Source organism: Rhynchophorus ferrugineus, unplaced genomic scaffold, assembly GCF_030347505.1.
Source record: "Rhynchophorus ferrugineus isolate W39M unplaced genomic scaffold, kcgeb_rfMv2 rfM3, whole genome shotgun sequence".
NCBI classification, from domain to species: Eukaryota; Metazoa; Arthropoda; class Insecta; order Coleoptera; family Curculionidae; genus Rhynchophorus; species Rhynchophorus ferrugineus.
Window position 1 is genome coordinate 22171617 of NW_027472582.1, and position 24483 is coordinate 22196099.

General features: G+C 30.4%; 1 protein-coding gene and 2 long non-coding RNA genes across 17 annotated transcripts in view; 1 reads left to right on the forward strand and 2 right to left on the reverse strand.

Moving 5' to 3' along the window:
* Wdr62 (WD repeat domain 62) overlaps positions 1-24483 on the forward strand; it is a 168543-nt gene that overhangs the window by 68888 nt on the left and 75172 nt on the right. For 6 of the 15 annotated variants that reach the window (XM_076398371.1, XM_076398377.1, XM_076398373.1 and 3 more), the window contains exon 1: positions 13485-13778. The exons of the other annotated variants lie outside the window; for them this stretch is intronic. Coding sequence is in view for 4 of the 6 variants with exons in the window: in XM_076398373.1 (XP_076254488.1) it covers positions 13740-13778 (39 nt within the window). In the remaining 2 variants the exon portion in view is untranslated. Of the gene's footprint in view, positions 1-13484; positions 13779-24483 lie in introns of those variants that run through there. 15 annotated transcript variants of the gene reach the window in all.
* Positions 4657-5043, reverse strand: LOC143192783 (uncharacterized). The gene is made up of 3 exons (XR_013004879.1): positions 4951-5043; positions 4845-4892; positions 4657-4782 (listed from the first exon to the last, which is right to left on the reverse strand). It is a non-coding gene; the product is annotated as an uncharacterized LOC143192783 (long non-coding RNA).
* On the reverse strand, positions 10391-10656 carry LOC143193022 (uncharacterized). Its single transcript, XR_013004930.1, has 2 exons — positions 10520-10656; positions 10391-10464 (listed from the first exon to the last, which is right to left on the reverse strand). It is a non-coding gene; the product is annotated as an uncharacterized LOC143193022 (long non-coding RNA).

Sequence of the window (24483 nt, forward strand, 5' to 3'; positions counted from 1 at the left end):
TACGTTTATGGCCTAGTGTTATTGTGATGGAAGGTAAATTTTTTCCTATTGATCAGTTCTGTCCATTACCGGCTTGGTGGCGCAGTGATTAAGGGGACAGGACGGTCCTCCTACTGTTGCGATAATCGCGGGTTCGAATCCTGATGCGGCATGGATGTACTCTATTTGTAATTGTAATTGTGAATGCCTCTGTAGGCAACAGTGGAAAATCCGACAAGGCATAACCATCCTAGTCACGCCAATAAGCAAGTTGGGTAAGAGCGCATGTCTTTTGGGATGGTCTTTAAGTTGGTCACTGGCCAGTCGGTAGGCTAAATGCCGAAGACCGTAGTTCAGAGCCGACGTTAAACGGTAGGTCCTGTCCAAATAAATCATCGTTGGTAAAAAGAACTATTTAAAAATTAAATAAATAAATTTTAAAAAATTAAAAATTCTGTCCATTTTATCATGTACTTCATTATTAGTTGTTAATTGAGTGGCCGATTTCGCGCATCTCAAGAGGAACAATTCCTGTCCTATACAATATGGGCTTTGTAACTGTTTTTTTTTGCTCTGGCCTAAAAACCAGACGGTGGAATGCATGACGCATACCTGGTCGCGGAGACTTGCCCTGGAGTGACAAGTTGGACCGGGTTATGTGGGACTGCCTCTGGGCTTACCAATACACTAAACCGAAACCGCCTCACAGTTGACCCCTGTGGATCACTACTGCTACTGCATTAAATTTGGGGATATAGCACCCGCTGATCGGGCAGCGGTTATTGGGCACGAGGGCCCGGCGATTCTATTGATTCGCAAACCTGAGTTAACACACAACTGGGTACTGTTGTATGGGGGCAAAAGTTATGACTGTAGCGACGGATGAGGTCGTTTCAGCCTGGAAAAGGGGGGGAGCTTGGCGGTGACGCGGTGCTAAGCTCCCAGCATGTCGACCAGCTCGCGAACAAGCGCGTTTTCAGAAGAACTTGAGCTGAGTTGTTGTTTGTGGAATGATTGAGATATGAAGTGCTTGATTTCTGGAGTGTCAGTTTCCCTATGAATTTGATTATTTCTGAGAAACATTTGTAACTGTTCATGATATTTCTCTAGGGTTCGACCAGGATGTTTTTCGCACATTATTGTCGTATGTAATAGTTAACCACTTGTTTTAAAACTGACTCGTTTTCGGTTAGTTCAACAGCCATTCACAAATGGAAACTCAGTCCTCTTCAATTTTTCACTGTTAATTCATGCGGAACCCAAGTATCGAGCTTCTATTGGTACCAAGTCTTATGTAAAATGGTTAAAAACTCTAAAAAACAAAAAAATCACCATTGAGTTATCTTATTTATTTTTGTTGTTATATGACATGTATATTTACTTTATACCGTATATTATAACTAAACTTAATGCAGTTATATTATTAAAAAACATCATATTTAATCTAAATTTGACAACAGCGTAAACCATCAAGATACAAAAAATTGAGAACTCGTATCAGCGTCCTAAAAGGGGTCTACCCATTGGCATATCTTTTCTTTATATATAATGTACGCCCACTAAGGTCCAACGATACGCATTGAGTATAATACGTATTATCATGAAAACGAAACGTTATAGAAATAAAAGCGGATAATTATATTAAGTCTCCTTATAAAGCTTATTAAAAGTATACATTAAATCATTAAATGTATTCATTAACAAAATTCAGGGATAATGAAAACCCCAAAGGGTATTCAAGTTATTCTAACTATAAAGAATATTTAATTTGAAACTTTTACATTTTTTAAATAATTTTTTTTTGTTAAAAAAAGCTATTATTCGATATATATCAAAATTAATTTTGTTGAGATCAAAATACTTTGAATTGCTGTTATATCATTTTGCCACCTTTTTAATAAGATTGATTCGGAAGTGAAGGTTTGAAAAGATTAACGTATTTTAAACAAATTCAATCCACCATCCGAGTTTCAACCTCACATAAATTATTAAATAGTTATAGTGTTCTGTTTGCTTCTATTCTTAATGTTCACAATTTCTAGGTTAAGAGCAATATTATATAGCAGTATTCTCTTCATTGTTAGCAATTGATTTGATTTACTTGTCATATTGACGAATAATTATATTTCAAAGAATAAAAACTAAAATAGTGGGTAATTTTATAATGCCAGTAGGATATTTCTATATGTGACATATATGTTTGTTTTGTATGATGTGTTATGGATACATTTAATGAAGATGTCTTATGTTTGACAACTGCTTTATTAATAGTTATCAGTCAACAAAATAAAAAAAATATTTACAAAAACGTTCTATACGATAGAAGATCAAGGCTAGACTAGTATTCTACAAAAAAAAACTATTTCAGGGAACGCAGTTTCATTTCATTCGGCGATACGATTTTGAGGCTTGCTATAGGTCACGTACAGTGTATTCTTGATTTTGGGCTTTGATAATTTCTATGGTATGTATTTTAGCAACAAATTAGATTTGTTTTGTTCGTAATTTAATTTTGTGTATATGTCACAAAATTAGATTTTTTTTTGGGCTCGGCATCGACTTCAGAGTGATCAGTTGGTAGTCGTTTAAATAATATTGTAAATAGATAAATAGGTTTAGGTAGGTAGGTGTTTATTTAGTTATTACAACAGTTATTGTGTACATATTTTATTTTAAGTTTCCTTATTTTTTATTTGTTAGTGAGTTCCTTATTTTTTGAAGTCGATTAATTTTTTTTGTTAAAAATATTTTGTTTTCTGTCTTTTTAGTGTTAGATATTTACTCAATAAATTATACTGTTATTTTATTAAGTATTACAATGGGTAGGTCATGTAAAGGTGCAGCCCGTATGAGGAAAAATAGGAATAAAGAAACAATGACTGAAAATAAGGAACGCTTCATCTAAACTAATGTTCTATCTAAACTAGAACAAAAGCTATTATCCCTGCCCGGAATCGAACCCGCGACCTCCGTGTTTGAGCTGAATGCTCTAACCATTACACCATAGAAGCAGTTGTTTTCAATGTTTGTACTACTTTTCATATTCTATAGTTAGTGCTTAAAAAGCAATCTGAATGGCTTTTACCCAGAACGACTTCCGATTTTCCGTCACATCATCTCAGCAGTAAAATTATACCCAAATATCTGATTATTATATATAACAAATATATGTGAAAACCTTGAACACACCCTTGAAATTTGAGGATTTCTCTCGATTTCCTCAGATTCCGCCATCAGATTCTAATTTGGTTCCAATGGGACCACCTCGGAAGTGCACTCTTCTAAATAAAAAAATAATTTGAAAATCGGTCCACAATTGACGGAGAAATTGGCGAATACAGAACCGAAGTCGGTTAAAAATAGAAACAACCGGATAAATGAATTACAATATATACACATTGTGTATAATGTAATAATGTTACTTTCATTTCAACAATACCATTTGAGCAAGTAATATTAAGATTAGTTATTACATTTTATGTTGTTATGTTATATGTTTCCGTGCTCTACAATTTGTGGAAATGGCCGTGGCTGTGAAATTACCTACTGAAACCAATTTTATTTTATATCTTGCACCTTCTCGAGCTTCGTCGAAATTTATGACTTTCAGTTGCATCTCTTGCTCCCCGAGGATGTAAAATTTTCAAAATAAAACGATCGTTCGATTCCGCTGTAAACGCAAATTGCCACTAAAATGCCTTAAATGATTGATGCAACGGATAGTTTGTATCTCTTTTTTAGTTTGTGGCCCTTATCAATATTTACGGATGATCCAACTTTCGATGCAAATTCAATTTTAAATTTCCTTGAATCCTGTAAGAAATAACGGGCTGGGGAAGAAGTATTTTCGTGTTTTTAAAAACGAATTTTTCATATACATTTCAATCACTAATCTAACTAATAAATCAGTATGTGAGCCCTTTCTAAGGATTCTCCGAGGTTCAACCACATTCTTTTTCGCATATTCAAAGTCACTGTCACAAATCATAGGGTCCAGTAAATAGGGTTTACTTATGCAGTCATTCCAATTAGGACTACATAATTTTTATTGAGTCTGCGCTGCATTGTTTTCTTTTCATAAGAAAAGATGTATAGTATGACGAAAAAAATATATATATATATATATATATATATATATATATATATATTATCGAAATACTTAAACTACTGATCATTATACAGCCGCAATAGGTTGTAGGTTTGAGTTGTATTATTATATTTACAGTGAACTCTTTTCCATACCACTTATGAGGTAATGTTTTGGGCGCCTTTTTATATACTGGTAACCCCTGGAGGCCTGGTCCACCTAAATAACAATTGTATATCCAAGTAATATAGTTTACTTTTATTAGATATTTACTTTTTTACGTTTAGTCCTTGTTTCCTTCGTTGCAATGTTTCCTTTTCAAGTCATTTTGATATCACTGTAATTTTCTTTAACTTCTTTTGATACTACCTATGTATACATATTTCTTGATAAAATTAGATTTAATCACGGCGTTCTCCTTAATACATTTGTTGATATCTGCACAGTCTGAATAATGACACAAAAATGTTTCACACTCAACAATTTTTCTAGAGCTATTCTTTCTGAGTCACTATCAAGTCAATAACTAAATTGTTAATTTCCATTCTAATACTTGTGTTATTTCTGATTCAACCATTTATCAACTTCTACTTCTTAATTAGATCTTTTGTCGATCTACTTGTTGGGATTTTTCCACTAGTGTGCTATGGCATAGTGTATTGTACATAACAATAACTAATAGTTCCTCCCAAGTTCTTTAACAGCTGATTTTCAATCTAGAACAGAAACAGAAGTGTTATGGTTCATTTCTTCATAGTAATCGGAGTAAAATACTAACCCTGCTCTAGGAATAAAACAACGTATGTTTCCTAGCATAACAATAGATCTACAAGAGGAATTATTAATAAATATTAAGACTAACTTAAATTACTCTTAACTTTTACCTTTTCCTATCAACTTTTGTTGTATTTACGATCCTTTCATTAATGACTTTCCAATAGTGGTTAATATTCTATTTTAAAATATCCATGCCTAATTTAATTCTAAACATTTTTTTGGTTGAGTTGGAGAAACAACTTTTTAAACCCATCTAGAAACTATAAGGTTCTCTAAATTGATCGATGAATTTTCTTTTTGAGGGTTAACGGTGCTGTGTCGAGATTTTTTTAGATTGAAAATAAAGAAGTCACGACGGACAAATCCGGTTAATACTCTGGCTGTTGTAATAATTCGAACTTTAATTCTTTTTAAAACATCTTTTTTTAAAGTTTTATAACTCGCCGGTGCAATAAAGATGCATTCTATCCAGTTTTATTTCCTTTTTACAAATAATCTGTGTATATGATTCCTCATATTTTCCATTGGACAGTTTTGCTTTTTTAGGAACTCGTTCGCCTTCAAAAACCGTCACCTTCTTTACCGTCTTAGTCATTTCTGAAGTGTTATAATGTATCCATAATTATATATCGACCCAAAAAGCCTTCAAAATTGCAAGGAAAAAACACTAAAATAGTCACAATGGCAACTTTTGGCAATTTGCGGCCACTCTTTAGACAATGCAAAACTGTCGGATCTGTATATTTATACTCAAATTTTCGCACAAAATTGACAACACCTCGAGATATGGATATAACCTCCACTATTTCGAAAGTGTTAATTTTCATTGGACTTTCCGAACGCTATTCATTTCTTTTGTAGAAGCAGAGCCCCACATTTGAGTTTATTTACTTAATTTTGAACATTTACAAATACAGCAGCGCATGGGCTATAAATTGTATCCAACTTGGCTTTGATCTCTTTCAATATAAGCTTTTTAAATATAACTGTATAATCGTCGATGAAAAATCACTTACTTCCATTTTTGGTAAAAAGCAGATTCTAAAATATAATCAACATTTTTTTTGATAATATCAATAAAAGATTTTAAAAAGAAATATTCGTTTATAAATTTGTACTACTGAAGAATATACATACGATTTTTATGGTGTTAAAATTTCCGCGTTCACTTTTTTCGATATACCATCTATCTATAATCTTCAATTGTTTTCGACTTGTCTACCAGTATGGAATGAATATATCCTGTCTGGTGTTTACGTGACGTTCAGAACACGTATCAGCTTCCTAAAAAGGATCTATCCATTGGCGTACCTTTTCTTTATACATAATGTACGCCCACTAAGGGCCAACGATACGCATTGAATATAATACGTATTATCATGAAAACCAAGCGCTATAGAGATAAAAGCGGCGGTACAAGGAGATATGTTATTCCTAATGATGTTAAGTCGCCTTATAACGCTTTTAAAAAACATATTACAGATCTATAATAAATGACAGCAATGAAAAGGGCAATGAAAATTCCAAGGGCATCGCAGTTATTCAAACTGTAAACTAAAAGTTAATTTGAGATAAAGATTCCTTTAAAGAGAAACTTTTAAATAATTTTTATTTATTATTCGATATACCATAATCTGAGTTTTATTCAGATAAAAGCATCTTTCATTACCGTTATAACATTTTGGCATCTTCGCGGTTCGTGTTAATTCAATCTTCCATCTATTATGTGGTGCTTAGAATTCACAATTTTTAGTTATGTTAGATTACTTCAATTAGATACTTCCATGATAGATTCGCGAGATTGTTGTAGCAACTCATAGTATACAACACCTCTTCGACCCACCAGATACTCACCATTACCATTTTGTTGATAATAATTAGGTGGATGACAATACACACAGCACAATATTATTACTTCTTAGAGTGTAAAAAAGTTTGTGTTTCATCATCAGTCACAGTTCTATGTAAAATATCTCTTATTTGCTTTTGAATTAGTTGTTTGAAAAGATAAGTCTCCTTTCAATCGTACGGAATCTGCTTGTGGTGTAACACCTCTAATTGTTTATCTTTGCATTTTTCAACTCTTCTGAGCAAGCCTTTTCATGTATATATAATATCGCTTCGAAATTCTATTGACTTGTCTTATCTATCACACCAAATAATATTTAAATCATTTATCTTATTGCAATATCCACCTGAGGATGCTCCCGACCATATATATACTCAATTCTTAATCTTTTTCTGCATAATATTATGATGGATAATCATAATCTGCATGAATATGAAAGCACAGAGTGTCTGTTTCAAAGGAATCTCCAGTAATATATGTGTATTTTGTTTGAAGATTCTAATGGAATAATAACTGCTAATTCCAATATATTCCAATATTAAGGCAAAAGATCTGTGATTATACACATATTCACATATTATAGTGTAGGAATGTTCGTCGGTTCGGTCAGTCGGCCCAAATGTGTGGCTGCCGCTGCGATTATTTGTCAGAACACTCACTACTACTTTTGGAAGGAATTTGCACGAGAACTGAAAACACTGGTTGAAGCAATACTGTTTATTTTAATATTAAATTATACATGTGGTCGACGGGACAATTGACAGGGTATTAGGTTAGGTAGAGGAAGTACGGTAGCGCTGTGGAAGTTGTCATGGTTCTATTACAAGGGGATGGAGAAAAGAAAAGAGAACGAGACGTCGTCGTGATGGTCTTTTATAGCTTGGAACTGCATGGGACCAATCCACCGACGTTGCCAACCTTTGTACTTGTTATTGGTGAATTGGTGGTGGTTTAAAGGGTCGTGGCGGTCGCCACAATAATATCACTACATAGTATAAAACAAAGTCGCCTTTTCTGTCCCTATATCCCTATGTGCGCTTAAATCTTTAAAACTACGCAACGGATTTTGATGCGGTTTTTTTCAATAGATAGAGTGATTCAAGAGGAAGGTTTATATGTATAATACATGCATAATATACTAAGGCAACATTGCTAATTTTAGAGATTTCTAACGTGATGTCGTAAATTAACCTATTTTTTTAGGCTTATTTAGCAATTAGCAAAAACGCTGCCTAACCCTACGAGTTAGATCAAATTAATGTACTACAGTATTGTACACCATAAAAAGGTCTACAAAAAAGTCCGCGATGGTATATGTTTATCTTTTAGGGATAACCCACATTAACCATTTTTATTGTTTACTTTTTACGTGAGAAAATGGCTTATTTACGAAGCTATTTTAAGCAATACGGCATTAATCCTTATCGAATTAAGTACCTTAAATACAGTGTGCAATTAATATAGATCAATATGGTTCCTTACAGCATGTAAATTAAACAAATATTTTCGGAGATATTACAAATTTAAAATTTGCGTTTAAAAATGTGTAATGTAATAAAAATTGTATGAATTTAGATATTCCAAAGATAGCAGGAAATCTTCATAGTAAGTATAGGGGAAGAGGAATTGTTTTACTCCAAATTTAATGCGTGCAGGCCAAGGGCAGTAATGAATGAACCAAAAATACTGGATCGATTTTAATCATGTTTTCATTGAGTGACATAGGCATATATATTTTATGCCCGTGCAAAGTCGGAGCGGGCCGCTATGTTTTTATATACAACGTTCATATTTTTTCTGTAGTGTATTTAATTTAGTATCAGCATTGCACCCGTGCGAAGCCGGGGCGGGTCGCTAGTTTTATACTATAGTAATGAACGACTTTTTAATGTAAATTATAATTAGGCATTGGTCTTCCACATTTGCGTCTATAGTCTTTTGATATGAAATGCAAAAAATAAACCTTCCTCTCTTGAAGCTTGATGCACGAGATCATAGGAGGATCATTTTTTTAACAATCATCATTGATTGCTATGCTAGATAAGAACCCTTTTGAAATCCTTCGCATTCTGGAAAATTACACTTTCTATCAACAAATCGTTTCAACCTCGAATTCCATGGCATGTCTCATTTCAAACAAAATATTTCAACATTACAATATTTCCTTACAAACATTTCCCACAAAAATAAAAAAACAAATATAACCCAAGATGTCTAAAAATTCAGGGACTCTAGTAATCTTGTTAATTTTGTATGACTTAAAACTTTATATAATGTGAATTCGAGGTATAACCTTTGACTTTTTCTATATAATACAAACCATTACTATTATTCCGTTTAGATATGGGTGTGTATATCTTTTTGGGTGTCCTTGTACGATAAATATTACATTTTTAGGAACTATGTTATTTGTAGGTAGCTAAAAGTAGTAGTTGTAAAAGGAATGGACGGCGCTCAGCGAACGTGTGCTGCACGTTACATACTTAATATAATCGGCTCGACCGACGATTTAAACAAGATATTTCAACAAAATGGCATATTTAACACAAGCCTATTTAAAAAAAATGGGTTCAACTATATTTATGTTAAAGGTATTTTGTAATTCATTAAATTTTTAACACATAATAAGCCATATATCGACTTATTTGCTATATGTATTTACATTTAACTATGTCAATTAAATAACGGCATTTAGAAAGGCGATTTAAATATTAATTGATCATATTAATTTGATAGCTGTAATATAATGGTATTTATTTCATTTAAGGTATTTTAATAACAAATGAGACATTTTCAAAAATTATAATGATTCAATTTTATAATCAGAATGTCATTTCAAATCATTATTTTCTTCGCAAATTTTTACATTACAAAACAGTTCTCGAAAAAAAGTATTTTCTTCTTACTTTTCCATCTCACTTACACTTAGTTACGTCTAATGTAAGGTAGTTTTTCTAATTAGTATAACGCATTATTTATAATTATTGTATGGAATATTATCGTATTCATGCAGAAAATTAATCAGTTAGCGATAAGTAAAATTCTGCAGACTTATTTCACCTGGTAATAGCTAAGATACTTGAAAACTCTTATTAATATCTGAATATTTTGATTTTATAATCAAACACTCGACAATTGACCCAATAGAAGCACAGACGTCATTGAAAAGGCCAGCCAAAATATACAGAGTTGTTTTGAAAAGAAGAGCCCAACTCACACCACTCTTTAGCCCCTTGTTTTGATGTTTTGTTTCATTACGTTATCCATAGTAAAGTAAATACTATAGATTTTTTTTCTTTCTAAAATATCTCAAATGTTACTGTGGCACAGCCGCATTGTAATAGGTTTTTGTTGGGTTGGTAGTTGTGAACACAACTCTTTGCAGTCAAAAACATAAAGTATTGCTCGCTGAGTGTAGTTTTTGAATCATTTTACTAATTTTTTTAAATAAGAACTGAATCACTGATAATACTGAATTTTCCTATTGTTAAACTGCAATTGGTTTGTAAAGAATGAATAAATTGACAGTTCGAAATGAAATTTTGGTTAGGTTTCTTCTACTTTTGGAAAATAGATGATGATGCGCGAACTTATTAAACTATTCAGTCTGTAAGTGAAATATAAAACCTTATCATTGTCAGCCGCTTGAGGAGGCTCATGGTTAGGGGTTTATGGAACATTTTTATGAAAATAATAAATTACATATTCGGAAATATTTATATTCACTTTACTTTAAGATTTCACTCAATTGCAATATTCAACAAAAATCGTTCTACAAAAAAATAACAATATTACTTTGTTTCTAGTTTTATATATATCTTACATACAACAGCATAGTCAGATGTATTAACAGACATCGACTACTAGACCCACTACACTTCATTGCGAATATCAGCACGTTCAGAAAACTATCGAGATCTACTACGGAATAAATAAATGGTAAAAACAAATGAAAACACCTTGTACGCGCCGAAACAACTGCGGGAGAAGGGAGAGCAAATAGGAAAACACGCCTTGCGGTTGCCAAGCTTTGAATTATTTCTCATGTCGGACGAATACTTTAAATTGTTTTTCTCTCATTCGACCTATTACATAATGGACCAGAAATAATCGGGAATTTATTCAGGCATTTTTATAGCCGAGGAAAAATTTAAATAATCGTATTCATAGGTTTCGTGTTGTCGAAGGAAATTTTGTTTGATTTGTTTTGGACGGCGTCTTTTATTCTCCAACGATGATAGGAAACCATATGGTTTGAAATCGTTTTTAGTTTTCTTTTTTTTATCGTTTGATTTTCTGATTATATGAACATCGACGTATTGACAAAGGAATATTTAATATTTTTTTCTATTTTAATTTATATTGTAATATTTTAGTTAGTTACTAGTTTAGTTAAAGCTTGATCATTTTTAATTTTTATCGAATTTCCTAATTTTGTCATGTATAGGTTTCTTTTCATATGTATATCATTATTTTATACATACTATAACTTCAAATGCTCAGTATTTTGCTCTATAATTAGTTATATATGAGCATCCATCCATTGTCGAATAAAAGTCCAAGTTATAATACTTTTTACTCTTTTATTATTATCATTTGAATAACCATTTCTGATGTATTGTAAAATTTTGGGGCGGGTAATTAAATTATACGGTTAATTAACACTTTTATTCGAGATTTGGATATTTTACAATCACTCCAACCTCATCGAATTTAAATTGTCATCGATTATCCGCATTGTAATAATATTGTCTGCAGTTTAAATCTATTATCTTCGGTATTTGTTTGTCATGGATTAAATATATGGCTTATTTTTACACACAGGTTCGAGAGTTTGGATAATCAATTTATAACTGTTTTGATAAATTAGTAATGATCATCACATAATCTTATTTTTAACAAACATTGCTATAACACATGGGCTGAAAAGTCTCGGCCCTAATACATAGATAGCGCTAGTTTTATCGCATGCACCGCTCTTTCAGTTAAAACTAACCTTCAAAATAAATATGTTAAAATTTCATGATATTCTACTCATAAGTTTGCGAGTTTTGTGTGTGACTTTTGTTATTTTCAAAACAATGGATCAAATACAATTTTGTGTTTTAATTTTACACTGCTTCTTGATGGGAAATATACCGTTCAAACGAAGCAATGGTTTGTAAAGTGTTATAAGGACTCCGCAATAAAAAAACTCCGTTGTTTTGCTGACTTCAAACGTGGTCGTAGGGACACCGATGATGCAGAACGCAGTGGATGTCCAAATGAGGTTTTGAATGATCGAAAAGTGAAGTTGCGTTAGTTAGCTGACATTGTAAAAATATTTAAAGAACATGTTGGTTTTATACTACATGAGCATTTGACTATAAGAAGGCTCTGTTCAAGGTGGTCAAAAATCTCATTTGCTCACTGTTGGCCAAAAACAAGAACGCGTTGATGATTCTGGGTAGTGTTTGGTCATGTTTAACCTAACAAACCGCAATTGCGTAAATATGTGAACATGCATGCATCACTTCACTTCAAAATCAAAACGATCGTCAAATGAGTGGGCAGCACCTGGTGAGAGGACTATTTTGAGGCAGAAGGTAAATTATTCTACAAAAGTGGTATTAAAATGTTAGAGCGGCGCTGGAATAATTGTGTAACTCTTGATGGAGATTACGTTATTGAATAAAGCCAATTTTGAACAAAAAATCTCAAATTTTTTTAAATTAATTTTATGTGAATTTTTTGTTTTTATGTTATGATTATCATATCAATACTAATATCAAACATAAAATCATATTAAATAATAGTAACTTTAAATCATATTGAATGGTTCTTATTTGATTAATCAGTACTTTAATTGTAATTATTAAGCTAATATATCTAATAAAGTTTTAACAACCTATTTGGTTTCCTGGTTAGAATGTTTTCTAGAAAACGATTTATAGCCTTATTTATGAGTCGTGCAAATTACTCTTGAACATTAGCCTTGATTTCCTAAACAACAGACATTATGTACATTTCTTGTACTTATTATTACTCTTAGTTATCCGATCTAATAATGATACATTAAAATATTTTTTCTATCTAAGATTTTTAACAATGTTTAGATATAACTATCATCTAATATTACTATAAAAGATTTCTTACTAGTAAATTATTCAGAAATCGCTTCATTCTTGATACTGATTTTGTTGAATTTTATTCAGTATTTACATTCATATTATTTGTTCTAAGAATTGTGGACAATTAAAGAGTTATAAGTTGGTTTATTTTATATCTTCTAGGAGTGAAAGGTTTAACAATTGAAGATCAATTGTCATCAATCATTGTTCTGTCATTGGAAACTCTCATTGTTCAGCCATTCCTGTAGAGCGTTAGACAGCTTATAAAGTAAAAGCTTATAAAATCAAGAAAGATTTGGAAAATCGACTTTTAAAACCGACTGAGAAACGGTGGACCTCTAAAATTGGAAACATTTCAATTAAATTCTAAAAGTCATTGACAAGCGTAGTAGTGTATTACCTTAAGAGCCAACGTTCTCATTCCATAGTGTGATCACGAAATGATTGCGGTTTGCAATTATTATGAACTCTTATACTTTAAACGATTATAATACGCCTGTGATGGCATAAAGGCAAAATAACTGAAGAGTTTCCTGTACATTTTCATGCACAACAGAAAGCTACCAACAGTTATAAGCATGCACCAAGTTTTCCGCTTGTCCGTAAACTGACCCCACGCTTGGCAACAGCGCCTCCATAGCACACTAGTTTGACCGGCGGCGGTGTTTGACCATTTCTTGACGCATACGATTTTTTTCTCTCGGCGATTTTATTGTGTACGGCTGGCGTTCAGTTGTTTCCCGATACGACCGAGGGGTATGATGGAACGTTCAATTGTTTCCTACCTGTGCGAATAGTTACGATTTCGTTTCAATCGATAGAAGATAATTAACTAGACGAGTGTTTTGAAGTAACTTGCTTTTACAGTGATCGAACTTTTCGGTTTTTCAACGTGTCCTGATTTTATCAACTTAAAAAAAAACTGTTAAAGAATGTGATGTGTTTGAAAAAACAGAACAGTATGAGCTTTAATCAGGTTTGATATTTGCTTATTGTTAATTATATATCTATTAATATAATAAACGGATATAAAGGGTTGACGAACTTGCTAACAGAAAACAAGAAAGGAATCCTATAAAAATTTATCAAATCTTATGGACGATAATACCTATACAAAAATCTTAACATAAAAGCTAAAAAGTGAATGATTGAATGAATATAAAATAACTACATGCTTAATTTCAATATTTAAATTAATGACCACACTATTTTAACGACTTTACGCCTCCCTCTAAATATAATATGATAGTTAAAATCAAAAAAATCTATAATTGTGTGAATATATTTAAAATATTTTTGTATAGGCCTAAAATTGGAAATAAATTTTTTTTATTTTTCGATATTTATTCATATATTTATGTTTTAAAACTTCAAATTATTTTAAAGCTTTATTATCACAAAATAAATAATATTAAAGCATATAAAAAAGGAAAGGAAATAATAAGCTAGAGAATTTTATAAAATTAAGACTAAATATAGTTTTAACGTCGACTATTCAGTAAAGTTTATGTTCAAAAATGTCTTATTATAATGTCTGCATAAAACAAGGTAAACCTTTTACAAAACAAATATCTTTATGCCAAATGTGTTTTTAAATGTATTTAACTGACTTCAAAAAATAAAAAATAAGCTTGATCCAACAAGAAAATCAAACAACAAATTAAAAAGAATACTTTTAGTATGTTTTAGTATAAAATTTTACATGACGTGACAAAACATATGACATTGAATAAAAATATTCAAGAAAATAACTTACTCTATTAAGTATAACATCATATATTTTTAATAACTGCTAGTATAATATAAAAATATATAATTATACCCTAACATTAACAAGTAATTAATATATTTACTATAAAAGTTGGAACCATCAAATTTTCAAAGTAGATTTCAGGGTTTTCGCATTAAATGTGTAATATAAAAAAAACTGATGTTCAAAAATGGAAGAGGTAAAATAAATATTACGCTAATTAATTGAATATAACTCAAGACTCAAGGTTATTTCAAATTGTTGTCGATTTATTTTATGATTATCAGAGAACGTAGTTAAGTCTATTTTATGATGAGTATTTTCAGATTATGGTGGAAGTTTACAGACGCAGGTTTTTGCCCAAGGGCTGGGTCTGCTTTCTATCTTTCACTTGAGAATTTCACTTTCTTGTTTTTTTTTATCAAATTGAGATATAAACTTTACAGGGATATATTCAGTTTATTCTGTAGTAATTGTATTTACTTTCAATTATAATGTTTTCATTCTAATATTCAAGCATAATTCATTTTATTAGTATTAAATTTGATTAAGTATTTATATATATATTAATTAAGCTTTTTATGTGAGTTTGTATATATTCGGAAGTATTTTTATCTTTTATTTAATATTATGAAACCATGTTTCAAATAAAATATATCATATATAATAATATATAATATATAATTTGAAATAAAAAATGTCTTACTTACTTATTTACAGTAACAACTTACTTATTAATCATAAGTATATTAATTATGTCAAATTACTTATTTGCTTATTATTTGTATAGAATGATCTCGTTGTTTCAAACGTACCAAGAGCAAAAAAATTGTTTCAAAATAAGATATTGAGGATGATACTGAATTCCTCATAGTTAGAAATAATCACGGGTGCCATTAGTATGAGTTTACAAACACATCACATAGAAATTCATGAAAGAAACTTTAATATCAATTAGATCTATTATCTTTCTGCTATCATAATTACATACCATACAGTTTGCAACGCTATACTGACTGGTAATTAAGAAAGGTCTTCATATATTCCTCGAGTTTTCTTTTTCAGAATTTAATAAACGCTATTGACCCATTCCAACCGAAAATTGGCATGCCTTCAAAGTAACCCCATTGGAAGCAATGCATTTAACGACATTTTTTCCAATTTCAAAATGTTTCCATTTCTAAATACTTGTCAGTTCAATTTCTCAAACTGCCTTGAAAGTATTCTTATTATTTAAAGTATCTTTGCGATTGCATTTTAAGTTTAAGGATTAGCAAGATATGACGGAGCTAAATCAGGCCATAATGAAAAAGTTGCCTATAATTTGGGCTTCTTGATATGATTATTTTCGATTGCCTACAATTTTTACATTTTTCTACTTAAAAAGCTTAAGAAGCAAAATAAAACGACACTTCAGGTGGCTTAATTCAGTTAACTAAAAACATTTTTTTTCAATATACATCCTCTTTGTCAGATTTATCTCCATCTGAAAATAACATCCATAAAGTGAAATACAATGTGTATTTTACGTCTTGTCTAGTATTTTGTAGTTTGTGTATAATGTGAACCGTTTCATCAACGATGAATCATACTATTCCCATTCCATCAAGTTTCCCACATAGAACAATTTAAAATGTCGACACCATATAAAAACATGTACACCTTAAATAAGACTCCTTTAACGGTTACAAAGTGAAAAAAATAATACATTTAACAGCAACATACCTCATTATATAATTACCGAATGAAATATTTAGACCATAACACGAATATGTTTAATGAAAATTCACCGGGTGTTCACGGTGGATTAAAATTCCTCGAGACTTAATTGATTAAAAATTGCATCTCCAAATCGTTCGGTCAACCGAAAGGTGAAAAACCTCTCGGCGAATTTTTAATATTAGATCATCAACATAATCTGTGAGGCGCATAACATCTGACTTAAAACTGTATCCAGTATGTAAATGACTTGAACGTGGACAGCTAGACACTTAGGAATATATTTCGCAAAAAAAGAGAAATCATAGATGCCCGCAAGTGTACATGTTTGATTTGTTATATGTTATAAACTCAATAAAGGTTTGAAATTAGTTTTACTGTTTCAAATAAAGTTATGATTATGTTTATATGAATATATTTGTTTTATTGGCCCATAAGGTACTTCTGTATATTATGTTACCATCCGATGGCACAAATATGCATGGTTTTAAACCTAAGCAACTAAAAGCTGTTTATAAGTTTTCAAAATATTCAATAAAATAATTATTTTACTATTTTTCGCCATTAACGTCCATTTATTGAATTAAAAGGTATAAATCAGAAATGAATAGAGGTTGAACTGAGTATTTTATACTGCTTGGAATTTGTTTCACGCATTGTCGCTCCAACATTATTCGCTCATCATGCCTTCTTCCCAAATTCCTTGGCGTCACATTTCGATTTTCTCTATATCTTGGTATAGGCGCTCTCCTTGCTCGTCGCTCTTGTTGTCCATGTTTTGTAGGAAAAATCAGTATATAAATGCAGAACATTTTATTCGAGCTCCAATTTTGTGGTAATTTTACTAAAAAACCAGAAAATTGTACTTGCTTGCAATCGGGTGATTTATGGTTACTAAGAAAGTTGCATGTTTTGCATTATACCGTCTACATTGGTCGAGCAAAAGCAGCAATCATCTATATAATTTTTTGTTCTCTCGATAGCGTTACCACAGAAAACAAAAAGTATTCATATTCACCAAATGATCATCTGTACAGCCCTGTTCTGCACGTTTTGCAACATATTTTACCTATGCATGGCCTGTCAGTGTCTACTATAGCAAAACCAAAATACTGCTTTTGACTGTAAACTGACTAAATACTGTGTTTGACTGCATTTGTCATGCTTTTGCCACGTTTTCCGAGCATATAACATACACAAACGTAACAAAAACACTTTCAAATGGGTAGATCTGCAGAAAATTGGTAAATGTGACAATGCTAGCGTTGGTCCAAACTCATGATATTACTTGTTATGTACGAAGGGTTATATGATCAGTAGATGGCCTTGATTAAAAAAAAAATTTATACGTAAAACATGTATTATTTTTGATCCAAACATTTTTGGGCAGATTAAGATGTTCAAATGCAATTCAAACCTGTCTTTATATTAACAAAATATTCTCAATGTGTACTTCTCAAGATAATTCACATTAATTATATAGTGTATATCTAACATAAAAGCATTATCAGTTTACTGGCATAATTTTTTCACAAAAAATTAATTGCTTCGACAATTCTTTGCGTGATGAATTTATGATTTGCCAACAATTCTACAACAATTACAAACTGATCTTACAAATAATTACAATAGCGTTATAATGTATACATATTTTGTTGTATTTTTTTTGGGTTTGACATTCGCGCAGGTTCAATGCCGTTGGGAGCAGTATATCACCCATTTTGCTGAACATTTTTTATATCTAAATAAAATAATAAAACATTCGTTTCAACAATTATTTCGTGTCTCACACTTTATCTAACTGATGTTCTATCATGATCAAAATTTTCATCAAATCAGATTGTGTAGTATTCATTCATTCATTCATTCGAATTACTAGTCAATTGTATTATTGTAAAATCACAAAATTTATTCTATTTAGGTGCTTCCGATTTATATACTAAATTACTCAACAACTTGATGGTGTAACAATAATGTGAATTATTATACTTGTTTCTTTTTATGGGCAGTCCAAGCCAATCAACTGTAATCTAATGATAAAGCCTTTTGATAAAAATAGTATTAAGATTATGTATTTTAATTCGAATTTTCTAATAATTTTTGTTAACTTACAACACATTTGAGATCATTCTATTTTAACCAAAACTGTTCTAGATCTATTCGACCGTTTTGATGACTTTTTATAGGATAGTTTGTTTTGAATCGCTCTGAACTGTTTTCACCGATTGCTGTCCATATAGTTGCTGATCTTTTCAATTCAGATATGCAGTAATATATTAATATTTTATATACTGTCACAAGAATAACACATGCCACAATATAATCTTTTAAAATATTTAACGTATCAGCAATCTAACACAACTTAATTTTCGTTTTTTCAAATAATTTTGTGTAGATTTTTTTTGTTTTAAACATCATCAGCTCGGTATACGAACCAATAATAGTTGATTCCCCTGGTGCAAAACCTTGTTAAGCTTGTTTAGCTTTAATAATATTTAATATAAATATTGTTTAATCAGTATACAAAGTAATATTCTAATAATTCAAACTATTTTATTTCAGTAATATTACAAACAATGATTTTCGTAATTTTAGTTTGAATATATTTCTGTTTTGGTAATTTTTTGACAAAACAAATTTAATTGTTATCTTTACAGGAGTGTACGAAATAATGGAAAACGTTTCCTGCGACATGTCGTTACGTAAAATGTACATAAAACAAGAAGATTTCTATGTGTTTCGGCCTCTATTTAAATGTATTTCAATCATTGACGAAGAATACTAATAAACTAAGATCTAAAATAAGACTTTTACTATTTCACATTCGGTTAATCTGTATTCATTGACTTGTTTAACCATATTCAACAAGATGAAACACTGTTACGCCATCATTATATATTACATAATCTGTGTAAACAAAACGTATTTTCTGAATAAGATTTTATCTATTTTCAAGAATTTGGCACTTTCGATCATTTTTTTAAATTCATTTTCTCATTCTCATTCAGTTTAATTTTAATAAATTTTTTAGATAATGTTATAAATTTTACATAACGTGTTTATTTGTTTTTGTTTAAATTCAAATATGAGTGCTTCATACTTTTTTTTAGTAAAAAATTGGTCTAAATCAATAGAATTTAATATTATTTGAGTGTTTTTCTCTCTCTCGATCTTCGAGGGTATTTCGCAATTATATTGTGCTAATCAAAAATTTAATATTTTCAGTAACATTTTAACACAGTTTAACCTGACTTTTATACAATTACTATATTATTATTGTTATTACTTTTAATTATTTTCTAAATAAAGGCACTAATTTTAAAGGTGATATACATCTCGTTTTTATGATATCGATTTTAAGCTTTTCCAAGTGCCATCTAATTTAGTAAACCCTTTTAGAAACCATAGGCCTCAATCAAGTTTTACTATTGTCTGGAAACACGAAAGATGCGTTGTATTTACACTAACTTTGTATGACGGCAACTAAAATGTCTATGTAACTACGTTCATAAACGCTCGCTTCTTTGAAAATATTGCTTTTGTTGACTAATCGTTAAAATTCCTGAGTCTAACTGCCCGAAAGAACAAAACATCATGGCAAATAGTTGCAAATGTAAATTTTGGTTTATAAGATTTAGAACTGGAAATTTTAATGTGGAAAATGAATACTTGTGAAATTATTGTTGAATGTATTCTGCTAGAAAAGAATATCAAAATATATGAAATTTATAGCTAATTTTTAAATTTCCAGGTTATTTTTTAATTTGTCCTGTAGCAATTCTTCTTCATAGTTTTAAAAGCCTCCTTAATTTTCTGACTGGAGTCTTGCCGAAATGTACATGTCCAAATTTCAGAATATCACTTGTTTTGGTTAACATGTAACATATACGTACATAATATAACTAGGTGTACTCAGTACGTTCAGTCTTATGTTTTATATTCCAGTCCCATTAGTGGAGAAATAATCAATAACTGAATTCGTCTTTTTAACTGACTATTTTTTTAAAATTTATTTTATTAATTTTTATTCGATTATTAATTATTTTTTTAATCGAAAGAGTACACTTCCGAGGTGGTCCAATTGGAACCAAGTCGTAATCAGATGTGTGAAGGGGGCTGGGGGGTTGCGTTTGGATTCGAGGGAAATCCTCAAATTCCAAATTAAATTCAATGTTTTCACATATTTTTTATCTATTATAATCAGATATTTTGTATAATGTTATCGCTGAGCTGATATGACGGAAAATCGGAAGTCGTTCAGCGCAAAAGCCATTGTTTGCTTTTTAAGCACTAACCATCATATGAGAAGCCGTACAAATATTGTAGGCAACTGCTTCTGTGGTGTTACGATTAGAGCGTTCAGCTCACACATGGAGGTCGCGGGTTCGATTCCCGGCGGGGACAACAACTCTTTGTTGATGTTCTAGTTTGCTTAAAGCATTTCTCAAGTCTCTTAGGCTAGATAGCGAAGTCTGGGGCCTAAAGCGTTCCTTATTTTCAATTATTGTTTTTTTATTCCTTTATTCCTATTTTCTTCATAGGGGCTGCACCTTTACTTGGCTTAAAAGAGCAAAATTAAATATTATTAACAAAAAAATTCGACCGACTTCAATAAATAAATAAGGAACTCACTAAACGGTAAATAATAGTCAAACTTAGATTTTTAAGACAAAAAAAACGTTTTAAAAGAAAATATGTATATAATAACCGTTGTATTAACTAAATAAAAATAAACAAAAACCTTATTTAACATATCTATTACACGTATTTTATATTCTACTATATGTACACAATTTAGCTTAATATCTACCTAAACTTGTTTATCTATTTACAATATTATTTTAACTACTACAAACTGATGAGTTTGAAGTCAGTACCGAGCCCAAATAGCACAAAAATAACAATATAATTTTCTGGCACCTACAAAAAAATAAATTACGAACAAAACAAATCTAATTTGTTGCTCGTACCGACTTCAAAGGTATCAGTTTGTAATAGTTGGTTGGTTAGCTTGGTTAGCGCAGTGGTAAAGGCGTCAGAACGGTCCACCTACTAAATTTATGTTTGTGATTGTTTAATATTTGTGATTATCCTAGGCAAGAGTGTAAAATCCGACAAATGACCCCAGTCAGGCCAGTAACTGGCTGAGTAAGACCAGATGCCTTATGGGATGATTTCTAAAGTTGGTCACTCGCCAATCAGCAGGCTTAATGCTGAAGACTGTGGTTCGGAGCCCACGTTAAACAGTAGGTCCAGTCCAGATAAACCCTCGCTGGTAAAAAGGAGAAAATATATTAAAAATTTTATTAATTTACAATATATTATTGTAAATAGATAAATAGTTTTGGGTAAGTATTAAGCTAAATTGTGTATATATAGATATAGTAGAATATAAAATATATGTAATAGACAGGTTAAATATGGTTTTTGTTTATTTTTATTTAGTTAATACAACGATTATAATGTACATATTTTATTTTAAGACGTTTTTTTTTGTATTAAAAAGTTTGTAACTTTTTAGGTTTGATTGTTTTTTACCTTTTAGTGAGTTCCTTATTAATTTTTTGAAGTCGGTTTAATTTGTTAGTTAAAAATATTTTATATCTTTCAGTAAACATCCCATAGTCCGTTTTAAAGTATGCTTACAGTTACTGATCCATATCAGTAAATATGGAACCAAATTATTTTTGATCTTTATTTAGCTTTCGGTAATTATATTATCATATATGTTGAAAAACAAATGAGAACTATTTCAAAAACAAATTAGATGTGAAACTGAAATAAAAAGGTTATTTTTAAATGCGTACATTCTTTATGTTTTTCCTTTTCAATAAACCGAAAATAAATCATTCTGAAAAAAAGATCAGATTTGGCTCCGAACTCGGTATTTAACATTTAAATGTCAAACAAACTAAAAGAATTATCTTGACATGTAGTCTCTTAATGGCGCAGAAATAGAGCGTAGAGATAAATATAGTTAAAAATTCAGATAAAATACGGAATAAATATAGCTCCGAATACCGTTGACGATCCTTAATAACTTTTTTGGTTAATTTACATTTCAGTGCAGGTTCCACGATTAATTTGTGTTTTGATGTTGGTGTTTATATTATCTTAATTGGTGGGCAGTAAAGTTGTTTTACGTAAATTATTTCCATAATTTTTGTATATACAGGGATAGTTTCAGAAATATTTAGCCATACTTTTTAATGCGAAGAATATCTTGTTAATATGGACACCAAATCACTTGAAACACTTTTCGGACAATATGTTCAATAGTTTAATAGTAAATATCTTCATATCATTCGTAGACACTGTATCTTCATTGTAAACACATATTTTACTACAGGGTCATATTCTTTGACTATTGAAAAAAATCAAATCAAAATGAAAAAACAACTAACTTATTGATTTTGATGCATTGTCTTGATTGAATAACAGTTTTGATAGTAATTTTTTTGTTGGCTTCAAGCTTCAATAAGTTTTCGTAATATATTTGATTGTCAGTTTAAATTGGTTGTTATATGAACATACAGAGCGCATTAATAATACTTTGTAATAATTTTGTCTCTAATGTTTGAATAATTTTAATGTTATTTGTCTCCTCAGTTAGGGTCCCTATATGATAAATTCAGAAAAGGCTTATAAAGCATTTTGTTGTGAATTAGCATTACTCAATTGTAACCAAGTGCCCAATATGTTCTCTATTATAGTGTGAATATTAGTTAAATAAACGTATTGATACAAATTATTCATTTTTTATCATAAAAAATTGGTACGACTTCGATTAAAAAATTGGGCCAAAAATTAACTCAAATTATCGCATTTTTGCAGAAGTAGCAGGTCTACAGGAGAAAGTTATTATATTCACCAAAATTAGTGAATTAAAGTATAAATTGTTCCAACAACTACAATCGTCTTCATATTTAGCCACCTCCAAGTCCTAGCTGTTGTGGTAAATTATTTGTATCAAAAGAAGAAATAATACTGGTCAAATAAAAAAAAAAGCTTTTGAATAATCTCGCAAATATTTGGTTTAAACGTAATTACATTGTTATTACGAATATTTCAACATTATTAACGTTACCAAATGGATTCGTGCTGCCTAGAGGACGTAAATAACGTATAACTGAATATATTTGCTCCGCTTATATAATAACCAATCGTTTCGAATACCTTCAAAATGGAAAATCGGAATAATTCTCTGTTATCACGAAGTAGGTCAGACCAAGAAAGACGGGAAGATAAAAGAACGACGGATTTTATATCAAAATAATTTTTTGCTTGCCATTTTTAACACATTATACGAATCATAAACCAATAAGTTTTATTATAGAAACAATAAAATGTATAAAACTTAAAAAGTAGAATCCTGATGTAAAAGAATATACTACAATATTACTTAAGAATAAACCACAATATTTAATATCCATTATCGTACATTAACGATATATCATATTTGATTCATCAACTTTATATTTGATGGCTTTTCCATTTCACATTTATTTTCAATTAATTCTATAGATTATCTATTTCATTTTATTAAAGTGCTTTTCTTGGTCTGCCGATGAAAATCGATCGGTTTCGTATTTCATAGTGAGAAATCAAGCAATGAAATATTCGATGATAATATCTTTGGACGTTTTTATTTATTATTCCACTATTTTAGGAAGTTTAGTATTATTTCTTTTAGAAATATCGATAATATATTTCTCTATGTATGAATGTAATCCGTACTAATTATTTTACAATAATGTTTTGCCATCAAGAATTAATCACAAGATTATTTATTTACCTATTTATTTTAATTATTATTCTATTATTAACTAACACTTTATATTAATATATCTATTAATAAGTTTTAATTTAATTGAGTTCTATTTTAATATCATTCACAAATAACCCATAAGGAAGGCCTATAAACTAGTTTTAACGGATTTTTTAATTTGAAACTTTATTGTAAAAAATCGGTGCAGCATATTTTAGTCAAAGTATTGTCCATCAATAGCCGCTACATTTTCATATCATACATGCATTTTTTGGTATCTTCATAAGAATTAAAGAGCTGCTCATCTAGGTGACAATTAATATGTCGGAACAAGTAGTAATCAGAAGGAACCAGATCTGGAGAATACAGCGGGTGTGGTAGCACTTCCCATTTTAATGTTTCCAGGTATGTCTTCACCGGTTTTATAACATGTGTTCGAGCGTT